The sequence below is a fragment of the Condylura cristata genome, unplaced genomic scaffold (assembly GCF_000260355.1).
Source record: "Condylura cristata isolate star-nosed mole 26May11 unplaced genomic scaffold, ConCri1.0 scaffold00004, whole genome shotgun sequence".
Classification (NCBI taxonomy): domain Eukaryota; kingdom Metazoa; phylum Chordata; class Mammalia; order Eulipotyphla; family Talpidae; genus Condylura; species Condylura cristata.
Genome location: NW_004567105.1, coordinates 30,050,631 through 30,077,265, shown reverse-complemented (window position 1 = coordinate 30,077,265; position 26,635 = coordinate 30,050,631). Strand labels below are relative to the sequence as shown.

The 26,635-nt window shown below is 41.2% G+C and overlaps 1 protein-coding gene across 1 annotated transcript in view; it reads left to right on the top strand.

Moving 5' to 3' along the window:
• The window catches only part of TPH2 (tryptophan hydroxylase 2), a 101,583-nt gene extending 76,223 nt beyond the window's left edge, over positions 1-25,360 (top strand). Inside the window, exons 9-11 of the mRNA XM_004675883.1 lie at positions 13,192-13,287; positions 24,194-24,327; positions 24,445-25,360. Of these exons, the coding sequence (XP_004675940.1) occupies positions 13,192-13,287; positions 24,194-24,327; positions 24,445-24,619 (405 nt within the window). The 3' untranslated portion in view covers positions 24,620-25,360. The remainder of the gene's footprint in view (positions 1-13,191; positions 13,288-24,193; positions 24,328-24,444) is intronic.
• Positions 25,361-26,635: the final 1,275 nt, after the last annotated feature.

Here is a 26,635-nt window from a genome sequence, read left to right as displayed (position 1 = left end):
CTTACCGTAGAGTAAGGAGTCAGGTAAGTGAGCAAGTGTTTAATATAACTTAATAATTAGAAAGACGATAAGTAGGTCAGATTCAGGGACAGGGATGGATGATCAAAAGTGGTTTCCTGGGGGAAGACTTTTCTCAGCAGTCAAACTGGTAATATATGCTTACTAATAACTTTTGCAACCCACTGGGATTTCTGCATATCGGAAAGTGCCTTATATCGGGGTTCAGGAACTGATGACCTGTAATTAAACCCACAGTGTCCCACTTAGAAGGTAATTTCTTTGTAGAGTCAGCCTCAAAGGTAACTATGGTGTTAATCATCCCAGAGCAGGCAAGTTTCACCTAGGTTACAGTTCTTAAGTTGATTTAGCTTTTGCCTTGTGTTAACTCATTTGAATCTCACAAGGTACTTCAATGTAGGCAGGACTCATATTATCCCCAGCACAGTCCCCTGCTTTTCACAGCATGCTGTAATACAATTAACACTCAATAAAAATTCAGTGAGAAAAAGTAACCCTCATGTAATTAGTTTTAATTTTATTTTTTAAAGCAGATTTTTCTTTTTCAATTGAAGTAACATTGATTTATAGCACAGCATATGATTCAAAGGAATACGTTGACACCCCTTCAGATGGATCTTGCCATACGATGCACACCACCAACATACCCATAGTCCTCTACCACAGTTTACTTTGTCCTCCACTTTTCTCCCCTTTTGGTAGCCTCAGTTCTGTAGCCAGATCTCTAGGATTTTTTTTCTGACCTTTTGTTTTGTTTCTTTCTATTTCACATGAGTCAAATCACCTGATATTTGTCTTTCTTTATCTGACTTATTTCACTTAATATAACTTCTTTCAGTTTCATTCATACTATTGTGAATGGCCAAGAAATGACCTTTTTTTATAGCTGCATAGTATTTCACTGTACATGCATGCATGCATGCATACATACACACATAGAAATACCTACATGTTTCACGTATCTTTGTAACTCACTCATCTGTCCTTGGGCACTTAGCTCACTTCCATATGTTGGCTATTGTAAGTAGTGATACAATGTCATCAGGAGTGTATGTATTGCTTCAAATTAGTGGTTTTGAATTCTTAGATAACTAAGAGGAGAATTGTTGGATCAGAGGGTAGATCTATTCTTAATATTTTGCAGATCTCCATATTGTTTGTTCTACATTCCCACCAACAGTGTATGAGAATTCCCATTTTATAGATGACTCAAGGGAGGCTCAGCAAGTGAAGTAACTTGACTACACAGAAGACTAGTAAAATAATGGCAGGAGCTGAGAAGTTTGATTTTTACGATCCAGTACACCATTTTTCTGTATTTTGGGGTGTCAGTGCAATCTGTGACCAGGTGAGGTAGTAGACACACTTGTTCAGTGTCCTGGAAGCAAATTTTTGTAATAGTAGTATTTGTTTCTTAAATCATGTTGTCCTCTAAAGGGTTGTAGTCAGCATCCTCCAGTTGACCTAATGTCTGTGAAAAAGAATTTTTAAACTACACTTTGCCTAAATTAAAAAAAAATTACATGCCTGCATTTGCACACCAGGGATTGTTACATGAATGCCAGCCTTCCTAGTGACTCTTAAAAAGACCAGCCTTCTTGGCAGTCAGACTGCCTTTATCAAGGAGATAATTGACCAGAGCTGAGTTGCTGGCCCATTAGATGGGACACATGGTCCTGAATTGGAAAGTGAAACTTCTTCCCTCACTTGCCTGTCGCTCCTCAACTGATGAAGGGAGGGGCGAGGGAACAGAGGAAAAGGCATGCGAGGCTGTGCGGACTCACTGCTGTTCTCTTGGCAAACAGAATCAGAGAATAACTTTGGCAAAACAGCTTGTCATGAGACCAGAAATATTTCAAATCATATGTTTTTTACTCTCATAAGTTACCACTATATTTTCTCAAATCCTTTAATTTTGCCCATCAAATCATGGATCTTCAGTGTAAGCAGTTTGTATTTGAAAGCACTCCTGTGCAGTATTTAGTTTTGTTCTTTGTAACATGACTTCTTAGCGTCAACATGATGTATGAGATTTCTAACCCAGGCTCGTTTGTAGTAGTCAGCTTGCCTGTACTGGGCTAATTACAGTGTTGCCTCCCACTGGGAAGACTTGGTATCTTCCCATGATGGCTTACGGTGTTTGCTTGTCACTGATTCCTGACAGACCTGTGTTTTGTTACGTGGCTGATCAGGGGCCACAAGAGATCCAGGTACCTACGCCCACATGAGGCATGGAATTGTGGCTGCGGGCAAGCTAGAGATACCCCCATCTTTCCTGTTACCAAGCTCAGCTGTCAAAGACATGACATAAACATCAATTTGAGGAGCCTACAGTATTGAATCACTGGAAGCAGAGGGTAGACAATGCGGTATAATACAAACAATACGACTTCAATGTGCTATAATACAAACAATACGACCTCCGGGGTCAGGCACCACAGACTCCATGTGGTCTCATCAACCCTCAACTAGCCAGTATTACCTAAGCTAAGTTTCCTTTTCCCCAAAGGTGAAGTGGGACACATAGTGAGAATTCAATAAATATTATTTATTTTATTTTCTCCATTTTACAGACAAGGACCCTAAGACTCAGAAAGACTAAGTAACTTTCCTGTGATAGATTCATGCCATAACCTGTAGTGAACCTTGGTGTGTCCTCCAAAGTCAGTGTACTCAAATTGCTATGTTGTATTCCTTTCACAGTGTATGACTCTTGGGGTGGTGGTAAGTGTGATGTTAAGTGCTTACTCAGCACTGGGAGTTGTTAGTGGCTGTTGCTAAGGGTTGGGAGCGCAACTGAACTGAAATACTAGCCAGAGGTTCAATTACTATAGACCCTAACTGTGACAGGGACCCCAATGCACAGCTAAATCTTTTCAGCTCCATTTGCACATGTTTCTGGATAGCACTGACTTTGAGTGTGAGTGATGATGATGGAAGAAATGATGGTTAGTGACCAGAAAAGAAACATGGCTTCATTAATAAAAACTCAGAAGAGTGCTCAGTGCAACCAAGCAGTGAGAATGACTTTCCCTGCTAAACATACCTTTCTTGTCAATTTTCAGAAATATCATCATCTTCCAGGAGTCCCGGTTTTGCCTGCAAAGGAATAGCTAGAAAGTGCAAGTCCTTTTTAGCCCTAATATCCAGGAAGATTCTGCCTTTAGTAATGTGGGGATAAAAGTAAAACAACCCCCCAAAGGCAGTCCTGACTAACCACAGCTCACTGGGAAGTCAGTAAAAACTTCATTTTTTGTGCTAGCCTTCGAGAGCTGACCTTTAAAATCACCACATCTGGGAGAATATGTGATTCGGCGCAGACCATTTTAGGGCATGCCAAAGGATATGAATGGCTGTGAATGTGCTCATCAGTTTTCTTCTCCTTCAAGGAGCTCAGAATTGCTTAGGTTATGAAAGTCAGTTCTTGGCATGTCCAGACCTACAGCATTTGCTTAAGTAGATCTTTGGTGCAAAGTAGATTAAGCACATACAGAAATGGAATGCTGATCCATGCACCTGGCATGAAAAGGAAGGGTGTGCATGTGTGTGTGTGCACATGCCTGCGTGTGTATACTTGTGTGTGTGTGTGTGTCTCTGGAGTGAAGTTTAGCCATTCCAAGGTGGCTAGTTATGTAATAAGTTCAGCAAGGGGTCGTTTGGAAGAAGATGAAATTGCTTTTAAAGAAGAGCCAAACTATGTGAATCTCTTTGTAATGGAGATGCTGCGTTGAGACTCAGGCACTCTATCTAGGGTCCAAGGAATAATACTACTGAATATGAAACTAGTTTTTGATTTATGAAACTCGAAATACCGGCAGGTCCAAAACGCATTAAAAGGAAGCCTATTTGTATTCATAATGCTCTTTTTATAGAGCCATGGAATTTGGGGGAACAGAGAATTGAATGGATGGTCATCTCACAAATTCATCTCTAGAAGAAAATAGCATCTGTTTGATCGTGTGTGTCATCATCTGCTAAATGAAGGTCTAGGCAGAGATGCCATTTGAAATTCCTTGTAGCTGCTAATTCGGAGCAGTCTGAGTCCAGAGGCAATTCTGTGCCTGAATAGCTCACAGACAAACCCCTCCACCCCCACAGAACCAGCACACTTAGCATTTTCCCTGGCTGGTCTCCAGTTGACTGAAGCCTTTAGAAACAGCGAACTGAAAAACTCCTTCCCTTCAGCATCCCCCACATTTTCCGATGACAATCCAGATGTCGGAATTAGTGGGTTTTCTGTGTTTCAGCTTGTAATGAAGGAGGCCAAAAGTCACTTAACCAAGAGACTGAGGAGCATCTCTGGGCGATCCTTCAGCCCCACCCCTGAGGCTCCAAGGAGCCAGGCTCCTGCCTTCCATCGGTCTCTGTGAGCCTCTGGCTGCTGTTGAAGGGGCGTCTGGGCAGGCTAGGAACTCTATTCCCTAGGCTGTAAGGACAATGGATTTGATGGCCCTCTTTTCAAAGCCTGGAATTTTGGCGAATTTGCTGAGGGTAGCAGCTCCTGGTCTGCAAGATGGGCCCTGGACAGTTTGCCTTGGCCCACTGGGAAACTCATCTTGCTGAATCACTTTCTCCCTTTCTGTTAATATTTACAGAACATTTGCTCCACGGTAGGCCGGATGCTAGAGACCAGACATTAAACCACCACTGCCACAACAAAACCCGTCACCCTGTTCTGATCCTAGGCAAGAAGACAGGCATTTCTGTGTGGTTAGCCCAGGTGTGACACTACGGGCATGAAGGGGGCCAGCTAAGCTGGCAGACAGGCAGGAATTAGGCAAATGCATTGGGCATCGGGTATCGGGCGGGCGAGGAGTCAGGCCCAGGAGTGGGAACGCTGTGCAGAGGGGAAGAGGGTCAGTCTGTGCAACTGCAAATAGTTCCCCGTGGGGTGAGTAATGGGGAGGGAGAGCTTGAGAGATGAGGCTCCAGGAGGCAGGCGCCGGTCTTGGAGGATCTTTTCTGCTATATGAAGAAGTATGAACCTTTCCTCTAGGTGGTTCTGGGCAGGTTTGTAAAGGGGCCACCACGTGGCCGCTGTGGTCGGACACCGAGATTCTCCTCAGGGATCTTGAGGTGGAACAACTGCTTGGTTGGCACTTGTTAAGTGAATTCTTGGCACTTCTGCTAGTTCCAGGGTGGGAGGAGAAGAAATCTTTATTATTATTATTTTTTTTATTAAAAAAGTTACAGGTAAAGTAATGTAAAAGCTAGTGCCGTCAAACAGCAAGAAGTCAGGTGGCCTTCTCTGAGGTAGAAATGCTCTCAGATAAGCTGAAGAAGGGGCAATAAAAGAGAAATGGCCAGAGGCCACTTGAATAAAACCACCCATTTATTTTTGAAAGCAACCAAAAAAGTTCCAGGAAACGGTAGTTAAGAAACACACAAGAAAAATCCCCACTAAAACAGTGCCGCTGAAAATCGCCTGTGTCGATGTATTTGCCAATAAAAGTTGTTTTCTGCTGACACTTTTTTTTCCTCCAATGGATGTTCCTCTTATATTTGATGATCAATTTTCCACAAGGTTTGCCACAATGTTTCCTCAGAGCTTAGGTTTTTACATTTTAATTCATTCAATGGCTGTTCTTAACCTAAGAGATATATGCTGTTTTCACAATTCAGGTCATTGTTTTTCTAGCTGACAAGAGTTACCGAAACCCCAGCTTGCTTTTTCTATCTTTGCTTTTGTCTTGTGGTTTTAGGCGAATGGCTGGCAAACTGCAGCCTCTCCCACTTCCAGCAGAGACTGGGAGTTCCACCCTTTAACAAGCCTCCCTCTCCACTATGCTCATTTTGGTTTCCCATGCTTCACCGCTTCCCACCCCCTCCATAGTAGCTTTCCAGCAATTTCTCTTCCTGAAACCTTTCTAAGATCCCATTCATTCTCCAAAGACCAACACAACACCTCCTATTCTTTATATAAGAGAGTATAGATAAGCACACTGCAATTTCAAGGTGGAGGGAAAAGCTTGAGGTGTGGTAAAAAATTTTATTTTTCGTGTTAATGTTAGTTTTGTCTTTATCCATACTGGCCATTTTGGGGATATATTTTGCTACTTTCCTAATCTTAGCTAGAATTGGTACAGTAGAATTTAATAAGTCGAAATGAAAACGTATTTTGATTTTGATGTGACCTGCTGAGTGTGATGGTGATTTCCGTTTAGATGCTGATGATAAAATGGGAGAGCAGGAATGTAGGTGGAGCTACAGCCTCAGGGCAGCTTGGAGTGGTGCTGGGGGGTCAGTGCAACTGGTGTCAAAATCTGTACTGGGGTGAGAGGAGTCTCCCCAATGCCAGGGGAGACTTCTAGAGGAGGCCTGTGGTTATGGAGCAGCTGTAACCACAGGACTGCTAAGACCAGCCTCTTGTTTTGCTTATGTTTGTAGCATTTCTCTCCCTCCCTCCCTCCCCCTCCCCCTCTCTCCCTCTCTTTTACAAAGATTAGAGGATTGGTCTGGAGTAAAATAATGAATACACATGCCTGCAAAATCTTCCTCTTGCTGTCAGTCCCAGAGACCCTTTCTAGTCCCTGATGGAGAAACACTTGTCTGCAAGCAGCATTGGGATTGTCCCTGCACCCTGCTGTAATCTGTTTTTATGTGAAGCTCTTGGTGTTATGTGCAGTTTAATGGTTAAAAAACAAAACAAAACAAAAAACCAGCAAAATTTGATGTCTGTGAGAAGCACCTCATGAGGTTTTAGCGAGTGAAGGGAAAGGACATAATGATGTCTCCATATGGCTCGTGCGACAGTCCCCTTTTTCATTTTCCTTTCCGGCAGTGATTTGTATTACTGCCTTAACATTTCTACCCTAAAGCCTCATCCCTGTTCCAACCATGTTCATTCCTGGATAATCTTGTCCAGGACAATCCAGTCCATTCCTCTTCCAATTCTATTGTTCTTTGCAACTTAATCAAGATTAAGGGAATTTTAGGCAAAGGTGAGAAGAAGCTTGCTCTTTGTAAACTGCAATTTGATGTAGTTGAGAGTTAAATTCTAGTGTCTGGGGCTGAGTGGTGATGGGGTCGGAGGGAGGGGATCTTGAACTATCTTTACTTTTTCAACAATTGCTCAGGTGTATACTTTGACATATTGTTCAAAGGTGCAGAGATGTTAGAGAAAACACCGTGAAAGCAAGGCTGCAAGACAGAGGCTCCTCTCTGCGTTTTTATCTGCACTTATGAGAGCTGCAGGCCTGAGGTTAGCACCCCCTGAGTGCCATTCTGCCTTTTGTTATGACACAGCCCCAAATAGAACACAAGCTTGTTAGACATGGGGGAGCAGGCTCTGGAGGGCCCAGTTTTACAGGCATTGACTTTGTTTGCTCCATCATGGGATGCTGGGAGAGTGGAAGGATGGAACAGGAGGGGGCTGAGGCAGCACAGTGGAGGGGGTAGGACCTGGGGCGGGCTGGGTGATGTTGTTTATTTCCATTCTGAGAGTATTTCACAGGAGCTGCTGAGACAGGCGGGGCCGTGGCTCTGCAGCTGTAAGTGTGCTCCCTGATGCGGAAAGAATGTGTGGTTGGAAGTCAGGACTCTTGAACTTGACTCCTAGCGCAGTCAACCATGGAAGCTGGGCAAATCACTTGAACATTTGAGTCTCAGTTTTCTCATCTGCAAAATGGAAATAATAGTAACTGCTCTATCTCATGTTAGTAAGATGTAACATAAGTTAGTAAGTTGTAACATACGTGAAAGACTGTTGAACTAGGAAATCTTCTGGATAAATTTCCTTGTTATCTGGATATTAATTCATAGTTGAATTCTGTCCTTTAGTGATAACCTCAGGTAAGGAAGTATTTTAAGATTCTTTGCTCATATGTCCAATACATATTTTGAATTGCTTTTTGAATAATTGGTTGTGCTTCTTGTCCTTGTTCCAAAGGTGCATATGGCCTGGGAAGTCCCCTAACTACAGTTTGTTTGAATGGTATAAAAATAAGTGGATCTGAATACGGATTCTTTTATTTGTAATGTGAATCAAACTTAGCACATATCAATTAGGGCTTTTTCTAAATATTTGCTGACATCTCATTTCCTGCCTTCCCTGGCTACTTGGAATTCTAGATGTGGAATGATACATATGATTATTTTCAAATATATTCTACTAGTATGCAAAGATTAAATTTATAGTGAAGGTGCTAGAGAAAATACTGATGCTCTCTCTCACTCACTTGTTCACTTATTCACTCAGACATTTAATAAACGATGTGTGAGCTGCTTTCTTGACCAGTGTGGGCTTCTTGTTGGGCATGGATAAGTACCATTTTAATACAATTAAAGGACATAGAATGGCTCCTAGAAAGAGTTTCTATAATTATTTCAAGGGATACAGGGAGCAAGGGAAGTGGGAGGCAAAAAGACCAAGAGGGCAATGAGAACAGTAAATTTCTTTTCCATCAGGAATTCTTGGAAAACTACATCTTGTTAGTTGGACTATGTGCCAAGCACCTGAAATCAAATGCAGGTAGGATGTTAACAGCATATGCTTTTACAAAATCACCATGTGGGACCAGTATATATTTTGGTGTGTTTTCAGGGCGTGTAGTCTCTGTTCTCTTCATTTTTCATTATAGCCATTTGGCTAGACTGCAGTGTTGCCAGTGGGTGTCCTTCCAGGAGTGACCTGAAGATGGCAGCATTGGGCACCCTATCGCCTTTCCTAAGCACAGGAGCACAGCCCTTAGCTCTGCTCGCAGCCGCGTTTAGATTTCAGGTTGTCACTCAGACTTTCTTCTGTTTAATGACTGTATATATGTAAATGACTCTGCTTTTCTTCTGTTGGAGAGATCCATCTATCATTGCTGTTTTGGTTTTCAGTTAATGATTATATGTAATTATATTCAAATAAAATATTTATAAATAATTACCTTTAATTAGTGGTGTGTAAAATTTGGAATTCATGAACATCAGCTTTGATGAAAGGTACCCTTCAATTTGGGAAGGGTTAACCCTCTTATTATTATTTGTTTCTGTTTAAAAACATTAGTGGCCAAGACTCTGTTGTTCTCTTTATCCATGTTCTTCCAAAGCTCAGGTGGCTTTTTTTTTGGGTTCTTTTTGTTTGTTTTTAATTTTGTTAATAGATAGATCTTTATTTGTGAAATCTCTAGGGAATATATTATAGACCCACATCTGGAGAGTGCGCTGGGAAAAGTAAGTGCTATTTTCTTAAAATTTCAAGAAGCAATTAGTTATTGGATTCTGAAAGGTCTTCGAGGGGGTCACGGAGCCCATCTTTAAGCAGACTTTGCATTTCAAACCAGACAGAAGCAATAATGCATTTGTGAGTCCCCTTCTTATATGCCACAGAGTGCTCTGCATTTTGAGGTCTTCACCAGTCCTGACAACAGAGCAAAATTATTTTGAGCATATCTGTAATTCATACTTTGCTAGTTCCCAAGACTCGGGTACACTTCGCTGTGTCTTGATGTGTTAGCCACCCTGGGCACTGCACATGGACAGCCGGTGAGTCGTATGCAGGGCGATCATGTAGGTCTGGTTTTCATTCTGTTACAGCCCATTCAGCAAAAGGTCTAATTCTTTAGTGGAGTGGACTGTCCAAGCAGCATCCAGGCGCTTTCCTTGGTCAAGGACTGCAGGAAACCAAAGAGAAAAGGGAGAGAGGGGGTGAACAGATGCAGCTGTGGAAGGCCAGTGTTTCTGGAAGGACTCCCAGGTGAGGCCTGGGCCAGAGAACACTCCGTGGGATGGGAAGAAAGGTGCACAGTGGCTTTTTGCTCTGAGTTTTCCCCGAATCTGGAATCACGTGGCACCAGAGGTATACTGGTAGATGTAGCCTCAGATCTCTAGGCACTGATGTGAGCCTTTAAACAGAACAGAAGGGGTTGCCAAATCTGTGTGAACACCACGTGTGCAGCACCCCAGAATTTCTTAGGGACACTTTCAGCCTGTTTTGATTTGGATTATAACCATGACCATGATTTATGTACGTACAGAAGTAGCCTAGGGAAAAGAACAAGGCACTTAATAGTTTGACCTGGCTGTAACTGCCTTTGTATTTGTATTTTGAAGACTTTTGAAAGTGACAACACATTCTCCCAAACCCAACCTCTTCTGTATTCAAGTAAGGCTCCAAGAATATCACATTCTATACTATACATTCACTATAAATTTGGGAAATCAGCCAGACACACTAAGATACCATGTGATCCTAGTTTTGCTCTTTTTTAGAATTTTATTTCCCCTTTTTTTGGTTGTAAGGGAAAATCATGCATCTATTGCTTTTTTACCTAGAAAGTTTAAATTGTGACAGATGTTGGCACTCTTTAAAATACTGAGCTCTAGATCTCTTAAATGTCGCTATTTCAACTGGTCCTGGGTAAATCACTTCATTTCCTTGAACTGAAATTTTCCTTTTCGTAAAACAGGAGGTTGAACGCCTGGGCCTCTTGCTCTGACTGGAGGATCACTTCTGTTCATTGTGGCCAGGATTGTGAAAACTTTTTTTGGAAGATAAATTTGAGGGCTGTATTTTAGTATTTCAACACAAAGCTCTTTTGGGGGGCTCTTTTCATATGGTGCCCTTGATAATGATTCCCCCAACCCCCTTCCCCCACGGGCCCAAGACGTGTTCAGAGTCACTCACCACTCATCCTTTGGCTGCAACTGCCTCCTCATGAGTCTCCCTGCGCCCACTTTTGCTCCATTTCACTTCAATTGATTCTCCAGCCAGCACTAGTGTGGCCTTTTGAAACGAAAGCAGAAAATGTTCCTCTGCAAAGGACTGTGGTGGACAATATGGGGGCTTTGGTGGTGGGAGAGTGTGAGGGGAGATCACACGTGAGGGGAGAAATCTTATATTGACCCCCCCCCCAAGTTAACAAGGATGTGAAACAACCCTACTTCATTCAAAACTTAAAAGAATTTAAAGTTTGAGTTATAAAAAACAAGCAAAATACCTTCAGAAAAATAATCAAACAAATCAGAATACGTCTTTCTCCTGTTTAAAACCTCCCAGTAGCCTCCAGTGGCTCCTGGTAATGCAAATCCATTCATGCTTATGGCTTTTGCTCTTGCTCTTTCCTGTGTTGAGAATACTCTTCACTCTAGATCTTTGCAGAATTGGCCTTTTTATTTCTTAATGAAATGTTGATTTTTCAAACAGGCTGCAGTTTAAATACCCCTGAAGAAGCCTTTCCTGATCTTCCATCTAAAACAGTCATGACTTCTGCTTAATAACTGCAGTATAGTTTGATGATTTATATAGCATCTTCTAGTGATATTATGCTGATGTTTGGATACCCGATACCCAAAAACTATTATTGCCTGTCTCATTTCAGTAGTATATGTGCTTCATGGAGTCCAGGAACTGTTGTCTTGTTCCTTGTATATTCTTAACGGTTAGAGCACAGGGTGACATGTATAGGGTGCTTAGTGTTTGTAGAATAAGTGAATGAATAAATGGGTGCATATCACACAACTAATTAGAAGCAAAACTGAGCCCAGAAATTAAGCTTCCTCATGCATTTCTTTCTCCCAGGTAACGCTGCCATACCACAGACCAGTCTTAGAGATCATTCTTCACGATTTGTCTTTTTGGCCACCAAATATTTATTGAGTTCTTGTTATGTTTCAGTTAAATTCCATCTCTATAGTTCTCAGAGGGACCCTGTTCCCTCTGCTCTGGAAACATTTTCAGTGGCTGGAGACGTTTTTGGCTATTACAGTTGGGTGTGGGAATGTGACAGGCACCTACTGGTGCCTACTGGGATGCTGCTAACACCCCACAGTGTGTAGGACAGCTCCCTACCCCAACAAGGGCTGTTGCCTCCACAGTGTCAATCATGCTGTGGTTGGGAACCCCAGCTCTAGATGAACATGCAGAGATAATATTGTACAGAAAGAAACTAAGGACCATGTCCAGAAAGTGGCATCATGGAAAAGTCAGGTCAGAACAGAGTAAGTCTGTGTGCCTGTGGGCACTGTGGAATTGGGGGTGGGGTGGGCAGGGATTTTAGCCTTTTTAGAAGGCAAATCAGGAAAAGAAGTGTTTCTAGAGTTTCAGCTCCATGATCTGGAAAGATAAGTACTTAGGTCCAAGGGACATGACCTCCAAATAAAAATAGAGCATACTGCCAAAGACTGGAAATAATACTTACTTTTTGCTCCTTTTCAGGGGTGTTTAAATGCTCCTCTTTCTCAACACCTTCAGTGCTGTCACTAATGTAGGACTATTGTTAATTCATACAGTTTTTATTGCTCATTGTCAGCTTCTCACTTCTCTCTCAGAGCAAAACAGTGTGATTTTATCCTTTCTTAAGAGCATTGTGACGGTTTTTTTTTGGTTGCCGTATAGAGACTTCTCTTTGCCTACATTGATTTCCTAAACTCAATGGAAACACACAGATTTTTGTGTCCTTTGGGAAGCTGTAGTAGTTGATATTGGTAAAACGCAAGCGATGAAATGGTTCTTACTATATGTATTTACACATCGATGTATATATGTACACATTCATATATACTTACACATAGAAGTGTATCTGTGTGTGTGCTTAACATAGATACATATTTAAGGTTTCACTAAAACAGCTCATACTAAAATCTTGATTTTTGGCAAGTTAGTAGTCATGCACTTGCTTTTTAGGACTCTCTCATGTTTCTTTACCACTATTGTTTTTTAACAAGTATTGGCACCTAGTAGGTATACAACAAATGTTTGTTGAATAAATAAACTATAGAAAAAGTGTCTTGAGATTACTGGATTCCAAATTATATTTCCACATTTGCATGAATTTATTTATGTCTCTGAAACACAACTTGGTAAATATAGTAGCATATTCTTATGGTGTTCGCATTGTAACATATGAATTCATTTCTAAATCTGAGTTTTCTTATTTTTAAAATTATTGCAGGGGATATGTTTCAACTCACGTAATTTCTGAATTGAGGAAGCATAAAGCTTCCTCAGTGGTTAATACCTTTTCCATATACTTTTCACCTAAGGAGGGATTATTAACCAAAAGGATAGATTGCAATTAATATTCTGCCTGTATTTAAATATAGATAATGAATTAAAAGGCATTTAAATTGATTGGATTGAAATATTATGCGTAGTGCCCCTTTTTATTTTATTTTGAGTGCCGTTTTACACTGTAGGGGAATTTGACGGTTAGATCACGGGGTATGTATCCATTTTTTTTTTTCCAGTGCTATTTCTTCACAATTGAGTTTGGCCTTTGTAAGCAAGAAGGGCAACTGCGAGCATATGGAGCAGGACTCCTTTCTTCCATCGGAGAATTAAAGGTACGAAGCCATGAATGAAAAAATCCTTCTGAAGCAAATTGGTTCAAGGTCATGGAAATATTGATTTGTTTGTCTGAACACTTCTACTTGCAGATAGCCCATAAATAATTAATACAGAGGATCTGGCACCTCAGATGTGGGTGCTGACCTAACTTTTTGCACTTCTGAAAAATGGGTCATGTCTTTCTGGGCCTGTGGTGTGACTCCAATGGAGAGCAGGCATGTGGACGAGCACCAGGAATGACAGATGCACGCCCACATGGTGGATAACAAACGACTGAGCTAAACTGAGTTCTGGAAAGTGGACAGTGAGCTAGCAATGACCCTCCTGATTGTAACTCCCCTGTAAGGGAGTGTTGGCTACGCTCACTTCTGTCACTGCCCCCTCCCATCTCAGGGACCTTAGGGATTCCCCAGCATTTATTTTCCAGAGAGAATTGGTGGTATTCTAGTCTCTTTAAAAGTTAATACATATTGCAACATTTGTGGGCCTGTACAATTTGAGAACAAGGAAATAAATGAGCATATGTTCAGAAAGGTATCTGATATGTATAGTGATGCCTAAGGAATGTTATTTTTTGGCCCTAAAATACAGTGAAATGATGATTTATTCAGAAATGTTTGGGCCCAGGGCATTCTGGTAATTAAAATACTCTGGCTGTCTCAGAATGGCTATCTCCACCGCTGAAGGATCGCAAGTTTTGATGAATTTAGAATCAATTTAATATACAATCTGGAAATGTTACTAAAAAATTATTTAATCTTTCTTTCATTATTCAGACTAAGATCAGAGTTACGGACTTTTTGTAGAGTTTTTATTTTGAGTACTGATTATTCTTACACAATATAATTGGGACAGATAGGATTGTTGAGACTGCTTGGTTTTTAATTCTTGAAAGCTTTATGGTTTAGCTTTAATTTGAGTCTTTATGACTGCATTCATTCATTTTTTTCATTCCTCAGAGATTTGGCTAAGTACCTAGTATGTTCTACACAGAGTGCCAGTTACTCTACAGACACCAATAATGAGAGGTACTAAAAATATGAAGAAGACACTACCTCAGTGAATACTTCAATAGTACTTAGTATTTTAGCTGCTTTGGGCATTCATTCACTCATTTCTCATAATAAGTCAGTGAGATAAGCAACATTATTATCATAGGTGAGAAAATTGTGCATAAAAACATTATGGAATTGACCCAAAGTCAATAGCTAATAGGTGTTAAAGCTGGACCCAAGTCTAGACTTGAGGAGCAGCGTTCTTAACCATCAGATTCTACTGCTTGGGATCCCTGTTATCAATGAATTTATAATCCAGTGCATGAAAAAATACACAGTTACAGAAGTGCCCGGCACGTATCAGGCCATGTAGGGGAAGGTTTTCAGATGAGGGCCCTGCAGCCCAAGCTGACTCTTGAGAACTGGAAGGCTGACTAAGCAAAGGGTGGGAATCACAGACTGGCCAGCCAACGGCAGTGTGTGTGCTCTTGTCAAGCACTGGCCCCTGTAGGGAGCTGTCAGGGCTTCACAAGACTGGAATAGAGGATGATATGTAAAAGCACATAAGACTGATGGAATGAGGTAAGATATTTTTGCTACATTCTCAAGCACATAAAAATCTATTTAGGATTAAACTCATTGCAGTGGCCAAAGCCCACAGAAGTAGCATGATGTAATGTCCCTGTGAGACCCACGCCTTCCTTAGAGTGCTCACTTCTTGATGTCCTCAAAATAGTCAGAAAAAGAGAGAGCTCTTGAGCTACATCTATTTACATTCTCCTTAGAGGATTTATAAATTATACGAGAAACAAAAGAAACAAATCTCTATTGCCCCAACTTTCGACAGGCTACTCTGGTTGGTTAATGAGGCATGCATAGGTGGCACTGATGTTCCTGTTGGTATGAACAGAATCATCTGGAAATGGAAATCAACCAGAAATATGCACAGTGAAGGGCATTGTCTGCCACGCATCTTCTTGTTCTGGTCCATCGCCTCCAGTCATTAGCATTCTTCCGTTCTCAAATTTCAACATTTTAACATCGCAGTGATTGCTACTTCAGTCCATTGTTACAACTTAAGTTATTTCTATAGAAATACCTTCTTATTGTTCATGGAGAGCACATAATATGAGGTGCTCTCCTTAGCACCTCTTTTCTCACCCCACCTGCCTGTGTAAGCATCCAGAAACCCCTCCTTGCTTTTATGTGACTTAATAAATGATAGTCCTGGGTCCGGGCCAGAGTAATTTTATTCATAACATTGTAAAATTCCTATGTAAACATGCTTACATTTTTGAATGCAGTTACACGCAGTTATTGTTGATGGTCAAATGTTTTTTGCTCTTCCAATTACAGGCCTTATGTAGGTCCCAGCTATGTTGTTGAAGGGTTAAGTGTAGTCTTTATAACCTTTATGAAAGTATTTATAATTCATCTTCTTTCCTTGAACTTAATACATTTTTTTAAAAAAGATTTATTTATTTATGCATACAGAGCTGGGGTGCAGGCCAGAGTTGCAGGTACAGTGAGATGATTCACCAGAGACAGAGTGGGGAGCAGCACAGGCAGACTGATGAAGTACACTGCTGAGGGGAGCAGCGGGCGGGTCAGGAGAGGTCTGCTGCGCCATGTGGGTCACCTCTGGGGCAGGCGGGGATCGAACTCATGCTGAAGTGGCTTTAGCTTCTTAGTGCCGTGCTATAACCTACTGTGCCACTAGGGAGGGCCTGAACTTAACATGTTTTAAATGAGACTTAATTTTCCTGGCCCCTGCGTTGACCGTCAGAGCTGGACAAGTTGTCCAAGTGCTGTATCTGTAGTTGACAGGAGAATGTTCATGTTCCCTCTGGGTTTTGACACTGACAATGCTTATTTTTTTGACAGTGCTTATTTTTTTCTTTGAAGACAGAAACAAAAGAAATTGAAATCCCTGAGATAAATCTGATAACCATGAACTTAAAAAAAAAACAAAAAACAAAAAACAACTGCACCAACACCAGTGGGTTCTCTCTCTTCTGTTCTATATATCTGTTCTGTGATATATTTTTAGGAATTCCAAAAGTGTGTCTGGTTCTTTCCATGCTCTTATCACTATGAAGAGCAGTTAATAATGAGATAGATCATCTGGAAAACTGATTTTAGAGGAAGATTATAAAGCAGGACAATTAATTTCACTTCACCCACAGACTGGCCTGTCTTTCCTTCTATATACTTTGCCTTTGATCTCAGATTTGATCCAACTATATAAACGTCTCATTAAAAAATATTATTTACTCATCCAACCATTTCATTCAACAAGCCCAACACCAAGGACTCCATATTTCAAGGCTCTTACAAAGAAGTTCTGAGAAAGTGAGTGATATGGGTGTTTATTGAATCCAATTTGCTTGGAGAAGCAACAGTGAAGTTTGCTCACATTAGGTGGTGAGAAAATGATAACTGATGAATTGACTTAGTCTGTCCTAAAATGTTAATCCGTCTCAGAATGAAAAGGCAATTTCTCTTTCATTGTGCATTGGGGCAAATCTAGGTCTTCACATCCTAAGGACAAAGATTAGATTAAAAAAAAAAAAAAAAATGGCCTTAGCACCACCTTGCAGTAGTTGCTGGGGTATTAGCTATACATACAATGATTCTCCTTTTTTGGTTTTGATAAAGCTGATGGTTTAAACATCTACTTCTTATTATGTTGGCACTTTTAGTTTAGGATATATTTGCATGTTAACGTTTTATTGTGTTCATCAGCATTCACAGGAGTTTTATACTTGTAGTCATGTGTATTTATTGCCTGTGTAGCAATTTTGTGAGGTGGTCAGAATTAGTGTCAGGCTGTGGAGAAGAGGCTCATGGTGCCTGTGAGTTCTTTGGGGTCATCTAGAATGTCCACAGTGTGACTAGCACTGGGGCTCACTGCTACTGAGCTCACACAGCTGGACTCTGCTCAGGGGGCTCCTGCCTCCTCCCCTTTCCTTTCCTGAACTAGCATTGTTAGTAATGACAGCAAATGCCGGGCCACTGGGAGCTAGAAAAGAAGCTTCAGTCTTGTAAAAGATTGCTTGTAAAAGATTGCTTGAATTGTTCACTCACCTCTGTATCTTATTCAAGCTGATGAAGCTTTCAACATCGTTGATTAAAAACAAACAACTGTTAACCCATCATTGGTAAATTTGGCAATAGGAATATTGACACCCCGTTGTGCTTGGTTGTTAGGAAGAACTTTTGAGGGAGGTTCAAAAAATATACACCTGCCTACATGCATACATACATACGTGTGTGTGCTTGTTATTCTGATGTGGGAAAAGGTGATTGTAATTTGAGAGTAGGAACGTTTGCAAGTTCTTCAGAAACTAGGGTCTATAAACCTGACTTTGCACTTGAGTTTTTTCCTGATGTTAACCAGCCCCAATATAGCGGGTGAGGATCACAGGGTTTACATCTACAGTAGTTGAGATAATAACTCTGTCATTGCCAAGGCAGGTGGCAAATTATTTATTTCAGTTTTTTTAAATTATTACAGTTGTATTTCATTTTAATTTTTAAAATTAATTTCTTCTATTACATTGTTGTTATTTTTGTACAGTGTTGATTTCTCATGTCAGGTGTGGCCCCATAGTTCTCCCACCTCCATAGTCCCTGTGAACCATCAACACAGCTCCTTGTACTCCCTGCACCCCTCTTTTGACACCTCTATCTCCCCTCCCCTGCTGCATGCTACAAATCTGTGGTCATCTGGCAAGTTCTGCCTTTTGTCTGACCCTTTACTTGGTTTCTCTATATTCCACATATAAGTGAAACCACCTGTTATTTACCTTTTTCCTTCTGACTTATTTTGCTGATCACAGTTCCTCCCAGCTTCATACATGTGGCCACAAATATCATGCGATTATCTCTTTCAGTTGCTCAGTATTATTCCATTGTGTTTATACACCACAACTTTTTTTTTTAAACATGTATTTATCTATGCTTACAGAGCTGGGAAACAGGCCAGAGTTGTGGCAGGTGAGAGGATTCACCAGAGACAGAATGGGGAGCAGAACAGGCAGATTTACTGAAATACATTGCTGAGGGGAGCAGCGGGAGGGTTAGGAGAGGTCTGCCACGTCATGTGGGTCAGTTCCCTGGCCGGTAATCAAACTCGTGCTGCAGAGGCTTCAGAAAGCTTCATAATGCGGTGCTTTAACCTGTTGCACCACCAGGGAGAGCCCTATACCCACAACTTTTTGATCCATTCATCTGTTTGGGGACATTTGGGTTGATGAGGAAGGGAGATTTTAAATTGATGAACACAGGGCAGGCACTGTTGCAGTCTCAGACCAGCACTGTGCAGGTCGAGGGCCGTATTTCTATTTATTTGGGTTCAATATACAGCAGTGGTGGAAGGTGTGACTAACGTGTGCCGAAGCATCATCTTGAAATTGAATTAGATGGTAACTAAATACATTAAGCATTTCTCACATTGTGCCTTACCTCACTTACTTCCTACCACCCTGGTTTGTAGATACTATGAATATACACATTTTTCAGATGAATACTTAGATAACTTTACAGAGATAGAGGAACTTGCCCAAGTCATGTAAGATTTTAAGGCATTATGGAGCTAGATTTGAACTTCAGTTTCCCTAATTAAAAAAAAAATACTTTTTTTTAAAGATTTATTTACTTATGCATACAGAACTGGGGTACAGGCCTGAGGTGCAGGGGCAGTGAGAGGATTCACCAGAGACAGAGTGGGGAGCAGAACAGGCAGCAGAACAGGCAGATCAACGAAGCACACTGCTGAGGGAGCAGCGGGCGGGTCAGGAGAGGTCTGCCACGCCATGTGGTCACCTGCTGGGGCAGGGATCGAACTCATGTTGAAGTGACTTTAGCTTCTTAATGCTGTGCTTTAACCCACTGAGTCACCAGGGAGGGTCCAAAATGTACTCTTAATTATAATTCAAATTGTAGTTACCTATCTACTAGCCATTGGGGCATGGGGAAATTTTGATGTTGGGAAGAGATTTTTATATTCAAAAGACTGAAATGGCTATTATCTAAACACATGCTTGAAAGCCAATTAATTGGTAAAGACCATCTCTCATAAGAAGGGCAGAATGCTCTGGTCAGTTTAGGCTCTATAATAGTCAGAGGGGATGATGGAATGAGTGCTGTGTATTTTCAGGCCTCTACAAAAAGTTTTATTTCAAGAAGAGATTTAGCATTTATGTAAATCAATCTTTACAGCTTACCAGAGGAGAAACTGTATCCCAACCTGGGAAAGTTTCACTTGCTTGATACGTACCAAGGGGCACCTACATTTAGCATGTAAGTGTCCTTGCTCCCAGTCCTATGTACCTTTGTTAGCACTATATGTCAATAAAAAATAGTCCTTTTGGATCAGGGCAGAAACTAATAGTAATGAACAACTATATACCAGAGACATTTTACAGGAGTGGAGTGGAGCATGGTATCAAAAATGGGGGGGTTTGGGGGAGTGCACGGGACTATGGTGATGGCACACGGGTGATCAGGTGATTTGGTGATGGGAAGTCCATGGGGATTCCAAGTGAGATGGAAAAAGCCACAAAATGATGTAAAAATAAACTATTATATTAAAAAAATAGTCCTTTTAAAGAGTGGTTAGATGAGAGAAAATGACTCTCAAGTATTTCTGCCTTTAAAAATTTGTTTGATAGTAAAAGACTATCAGCTAGATTCTTACAGACCCAAGGACACTTCAGAATGTTAATCCTTCAGGAAGGATTGGCCACAGAATTGCCTGGGAATCACAGAGTTTGACTCAGTGTTTACGGAGAAGCCACTCTGGACATAGAGGAGAGGACATGGCAACTGCTCTCCAAAACCAAGAAAAAGGAATGAAGAGAAATTGAGTCACAAACTCAGAAGGATTTCACCCTAGTAGGCAGTAGCGTTTGAAACCAACAGACATTTATGTTATTTTATAGTCAACCCATGCTCTAGTATTCAGGCACAGGGGACCTCATGGATACATGGATTTTGCTTGAAATCATCACACAGGAGTGTGGTAGATGAGACTATTTATAAGTACCATCATCACTGCAGTTTTGGTTTCACTCACTGGCTACTCCCCCAACTTCAGGATCCTGCCATTCTCAGGGCTAATCTTTGGATATTGTTATCCTCATACACATAATAGCCAAGAAATAGCCCTGGTGCCATATTCCATGGGTGTAGAAATCCTACCCAATAACCATTATATCAGACTCTGAAGCGTAGACTATATTGTTGAGAGTTTTCTGAACTTGATCAGCTTCTGTTTTTTTTTTTTTTTTCCTTCTAATTAAAGTTCCTTTGATTTACATCCTTGTAAGTGTTCAGGAAGTATAAGGTTTCTGCCTCAGGTGTAGGCACCAAAGCAACCCCCCCCCCCACTGAAACACCTCTACCACAATCCTTTGTTCTCTCTGCCTCCCCTGTTCTCATCCCTCTCTCTAATCCCACCTCTCCCCCTTATGGATGCTTCAGTTCTATGGTCCCCTTTCATGGTTGATTTTAAAATTTTTCTTTAAAGTCTTTTGTTTGGTTTCTCTATATTCCACATATAAGTGACACCATCCAGTACTTTCCTCTTTTTCCTTCTGACTTATTTCACTTAATGTGATCCCTTCCAGCTCCATCCATGTTGCTGCAAATGAAATAAGTTTATCTCTTTTGATCCTTGAATAGTATTCTCTCTTTGGCTATATACTATATAGGTAGTATAGGCTCTAGCATACCACATGTTTTTGATCCACTCATCTGTTTTGGGGCTCTTTGGTTGTTTTCATATCTTGGCTATTGTTAATAAACATGGGAGTGCAAGTTTTCCTTTGAACTACTGTTTTTGTATTATTTGGGTAGATGCCTAGGAGCAGAATTTGAGTCATACAGCAGATCTACTTTTAATCTTTGAGAACCTCCATACTGCTTTCCATTGGGCTTCGACAGTCTATTTCCCCACCAACAGTGTATAAGAACATTCCTTTTTCTCTATCCCCTTGCCATCAGCTTCCATTTTTCCTTTGAACAGTACATCAACCGAGTGTGATATATATTGCCTTATGGCCTTAGCCTAAAATTATGTGCTGTGACTAGTCTGACTTTTCTTGAAGTTCGGAGGATAAGACTTTACCCTCTGGGTTTTTTCTTAGTCTGTTCTCATCCCCTTTATCATTTAAAGTGATAAAACGACTAACTCAACTATTCAATGAAATGGTCACATGTTGGATTTTTCTAAAATGACACTGATCAAAGTCTCTATCATTGCACATACATCTTTGCAGGTTTCCTGTACACAACATGACTACTCAGGTTGCTTCTGTCCTATCCCAGCATTGCAGATCCAAGCTTATGAGTTTCATTCCCTCTTGTTCTTGTCCTTGACCCAATGAAGAGTATTTGACTCACCAGGGCGACTCTAAGGCTTAAAGTTCTTATAGCTGTTTTGCTACCATTAGACTGTGATCCTGAGTATAATAATGCGAAAATAGATCAAGGACACTGAGTTATCACTAAGTAATGTCCTTTCATTCATATATCCTGGTGGATGGCTGGGAATGAGAGCAACACACTAACGTGAAATATACCCATAGTATATGGCTGCAAAGAAAGCAACTTCTAATTCTGCAAACCACAGTGAGATAATAGGAGGTCTGTTCTTTGCAGAGGGGCAGCAGCTGTCATAAAAGGGCATTTTGTTTCTTGAAACTGTGAAGTTGTTTTTAAAATGTGGACAGAATTATTAGTCATGTGGAACCAAAATCCCCTGATGTTCACTGCAGTGTATTGAATGCAGCACAAATGCATTTGCAGGTGTAGTGACCTTCTGCTTATAATGAAGTTGTTCTGTGGGCCAAAAAAATGAGTTCACTCTCAGAGGCCCTCTGCATTCCTGATTCATATATGCATTGATCTGGACAATGCAGCTTTGTGGGAAAGCAAATCACCCTCAGGGTAGGGCCCATATGCCCTTTCTCTTGTGCGTCGGCCATTGGTTTGCATTTGTATTTTCAAATGTAGAGAACCGCAACCTTCTTCATGGAAGACTGCAAATCATTCCCTGCATTTTGAAATTGCTGGGGGAAGGTACCACAAAGATTGAACAGGAACGATTTTTCAACATTTCTCCAGGAAACTTAATCTATTAGCGATTGAGATGGTAGAAAAGTGTTTTAGGTAGAATCCAGAAACTGGAATAGAATGTCCTAAAAAATAACCAAGCCCCGGCCCTCCCTGGTGGTGCAACGGGTTAGGACATAGCACTGCAAGCCAGCTGCAGCCGCCTCGGTGTGTGTTCCATCCCCACCCCGGAGGTGACCCACATGGCACAGCAGACCTCTCCTGACTCGCCCGCTGCTGTCCTCAGCAGTGTACTTTGTCTATCTGCCTGTTCTGCTCCCCGCTCTGTCTCTGGTGAATCCTCTCACCACCCCTGCACCTCTGGACAGAGAGCCCCTACTGTGGACTAAAGCCCAAGTCTTCTAGCTCCCAGTTTAAAACAGTTTCTACTACCTATTTTCCTCCGTCTTTCTCTTTCAGCAAATTTACCCTTAAATTAAGGATAGAACCCCTTTAAAGAAAAAGACAGAATCTAGAGGAGAATTTCTCAAAATAAAGTCACAACTACTTATGTCTGTGTCACTTTGGATGTCTTTAAAGTGCATGTCTGGGATTCACCTAGACCTACCAATTAAAATCTGCATTTTTTCCAGAAGATCCTACCAATTCTTCTGTGCTTTATGCTTGAGAGTCCAGGGTATATAAATAGGCAAATGGCATGTGACAGGAAATGAACATTAACTTTTGAACATTTGTTTTTTTATTAAACATTTGAAATTTTATTTTTGCATAGAAGAGTTGGGCGCAGGCCAAAGTGTTGGGGTAAGACGATTCACCAAAGACAGACAGGGGAGAAGAACAGACTGACAGACTGAAATACACTGCTGAGGGGACTAGTTGGTGAGACAGGAGCCATCTGGAGCACGATGTGTGAGATCCCTGGCTGGGGATCCAGTTCTGGCCCCAGTTGACAGCATGACAGCATGACAGCACTGAGACTTAACCCCTTGTGCCACCAGGGAGGCCCCCTTAACATCATTTGAATGAATTTATCATTCATTGATAAGAATGTATCATTCATTCAATCCAACCATCCATCCATTGTTCCTTGCTGTTCTTAGTGGCTGGCTGGGAGTGATCTGAACAGAGGTAACAATAGTGGAAAGAGTATTTTCATTGTTTTTTCTAATGGCTGGTCTAGGCATAGCTATAGGTATTGATATTAGCTCCTTTTCGCCCCCTACCTGGCAATATTTATCTGCTGTATGTGGCTTTGCTGTGGAGGTTGAAGGTAAATGACTGCTTTGTAAGTAACCTGGAATACACAGGCCCACTCTAGACTCTGTTGAGCCACGGTACTTGGCCTCAAAATGTCTAGCAATGAGTCCACAAATAGTTCAGTCAGAGTCCCAATTACCTCTCCACACAGGTAATTATTACTTCTGCCATTTAAATGAAATTTCAGTACATTGCTTACAGCAATCAATTTAGGGCCGTATTTATGCACTCCCCGCTTCTATTCATAGTATAAATTTAAAATTCCGTTTCTGTTGGGTCACAGCTCCGAACTGTCCTTCAATATGAATCTGGCTGATAATATATAAAATAATAACATAATCCGACCCTCCCCCCCCCCCCCCAGCACCTAATGGGCTAAAGGAAGAAAAGTAAGAAAGAAACCTAAAAACCTATCACTCAATTACGCTGCACTTTGGGACCGTTCTGTGTTTCATGGCAGACCCGGAACTGAGCAGTCCTGGTGAATTATTGATGTGCTGTAGGGATGTGACGTCATGGCGCTCTGGCTGCCTCATGACGGCGTTTAACGGCTTTGCGGTGTGTTTTGCAGCACGCTCTTTCTGACAAGGCATGTGTGAAAGCCTTTGACCCAAAGACAACTTGCTTACAGGAATGCCTTATCACTACCTTCCAGGAAGCCTACTTTGTTTCAGAAAGTTTTGAAGAAGCCAAAGAAAAGATGAGGTAAACTTGCTCTTTCTTCCAGAGAAGTTAACTTATTTTCTGCCTCTGTTTCTCCCTTCTCTCTCTTTTGCCAGAGGGAGTTGATGGCATCTCCTTCAATTTCTGTTTGTTTTGCAGGGACTTTGCAAAGTCAATTACTCGTCCTTTCTCAGTATACTTCAATCCCTACACACAGAGTATTGAAATTCTGAAAGACACCAGGAGTATTGAAAACGTGGTACAGGACCTCCGCAGTGATTTGAACACAGTGTGTGATGCCTTGAACAAAATGAACCAATATCTGGGGATCTGATACCTGGACCAGTGTTGATGTCAGCACGATGTTTTTGGGGCTTAGCAGCATTTCAGTCAATGTAATATAACACCAATAACTTTCTGTGTGATGTCTTGGCTAGGAAGCATGCAACTCTGTATATCTCGACCTGTGTAACTTACTGTTGTTAATAATGTGAAACCCCATAAGGAATCCGATGGTACATCACTACTCATTCATTGTCTGGAAGATTCATTGTCTAGAACACATTTAAATGTTTTCAATAGATTCGACATTTCTGCCTAGTGTCCTTAACCAAGCTGTATCTATTTAAAGTGTGTAACAAATAGTACTCTTATAATTCCAGTTTATGACCTTTTCTCTTAGATCTGAGCCTTTCCTCTGTGTTCAATTAGATAAAATGAAAATAGCAGTGAAGCTGTTTCTATTTTCTGTAGTATCTGTGTTTTCACAGCATTTTTTTTTGAGATAAACCCAGAGTTGTATGACATTTCACATTAACAAAAGATTCAGTCAGTAGTCTCCTTTCAAATATGAAAACAGTGAACACAACAGGTTGAGTCTTTTTTATATAATATAAGGAAAGAACTTTTAACAAGTGGCATATATTGGTTCATTGACCTTGTATAAACTGAATGGTGGCACACTTCTCAAATTATTTTGGAAGAAAATACATTTAGAAAGAACATTAGGGAGGACTAAACCATGGGGAATAAATCTTGGGACTATGGATTTTATGCCAGAATAAAGTGAATTATCTTTCTTAGGTGCCGAACCTGTTTCTTTCAGAAAACAACCAAATCAAGAACTTTGACTTAAAAAGTACAGAGATTGAATCTCAGAAAGGTTAAGTGATTTGCTAAAAGTAGCACAGTTTGTTGCACACCCCATGTACAGCCCATCACTTCTTGCTCTTCTGGATTGCTGAGAAGCTCCCTGTGGTGTATACATCTATTTATGTGTAGTCAGAGGCAGGGGGGAAACAAACGATTGTCAAAAGTAAAGTTTACCACTAAATCGGCCTTGATTTGTGCCCAAGGGTTCCCAACAAGACAGATGTCTCCTTTCACCATTCCAAACAACACCAGATTTTCAGGATTTTGTCTACTTAGTTTGGATCAATTTGGGAAAACAATAGTGATACACCAGATTATAACTTTTTTTTTTTTTTGCCATAAGAGGTGTAATCAGGTGATTAAATAAATAAAAATACTGTTGAATGAGTAAATGAATTTCATCTTCTGATTCCTTCACCAAAAGCTACTACTGTTCCTCTGATTCTGTTTTGATAGAATACTGAATGAGTAAAAGGGCAGATGAGAAAAAGCAGGAAAAAAATGAGGGTGAAGTGACTTTTTTTTTAAAAGATTTATTTATTTATGCATACAGAGCTGGGGTATTTATTTATGCTGAGGTGCAGGGGTGATGAGAGGATTTACCAGAGACAGTGTGGGGAGCAGAACAGGCCGACTGAGGAAGTATACTGCTGAGGGGAGCAGCAGGCGGGTTAGGAGAGGTCTGCCACGCCATGTGGGTAACCTCTGGGGCAGGGATTGAACTTGGGCTGAAGTGGCTTTAGCTTCTTAGTGCTGTATTCTAATCCACTGCACCACCAGGGAGGGCCCTGAAGTGAATTTTAAATTAATAATTCTCAAGTATATATTTGAGCAATTACCAAGGATTTAAATTTTTTTTTTTTAAAGATTTATTTATTTGTGCATACAGAACTGGGGTACAGGCCAGAGGCTCAGGGGCGGCGAGAGGCTTCACGAGAGACAGAGTGGGGAGCAGAACAGGCAGATCGATGAAGTACACTGCTGAGGGGAGCAGCGGGCGGGTCAGGAGAGGTCTGCCTCGCCATGTGGTCTCCTCCGGGGCAGGCGGGAATCGAACTCATGCGGAAGCGGCTCCAGATTCTCAGTGCTGCGCTTTAACCCGCTGCGCCACCAGGGAGGGCCTCAAGGATTTAAATTTTTTAAAAGTATTTATTTATGCACACAAGAGCTAGGGTGTAGGCCAGAGGCATGGGGGATG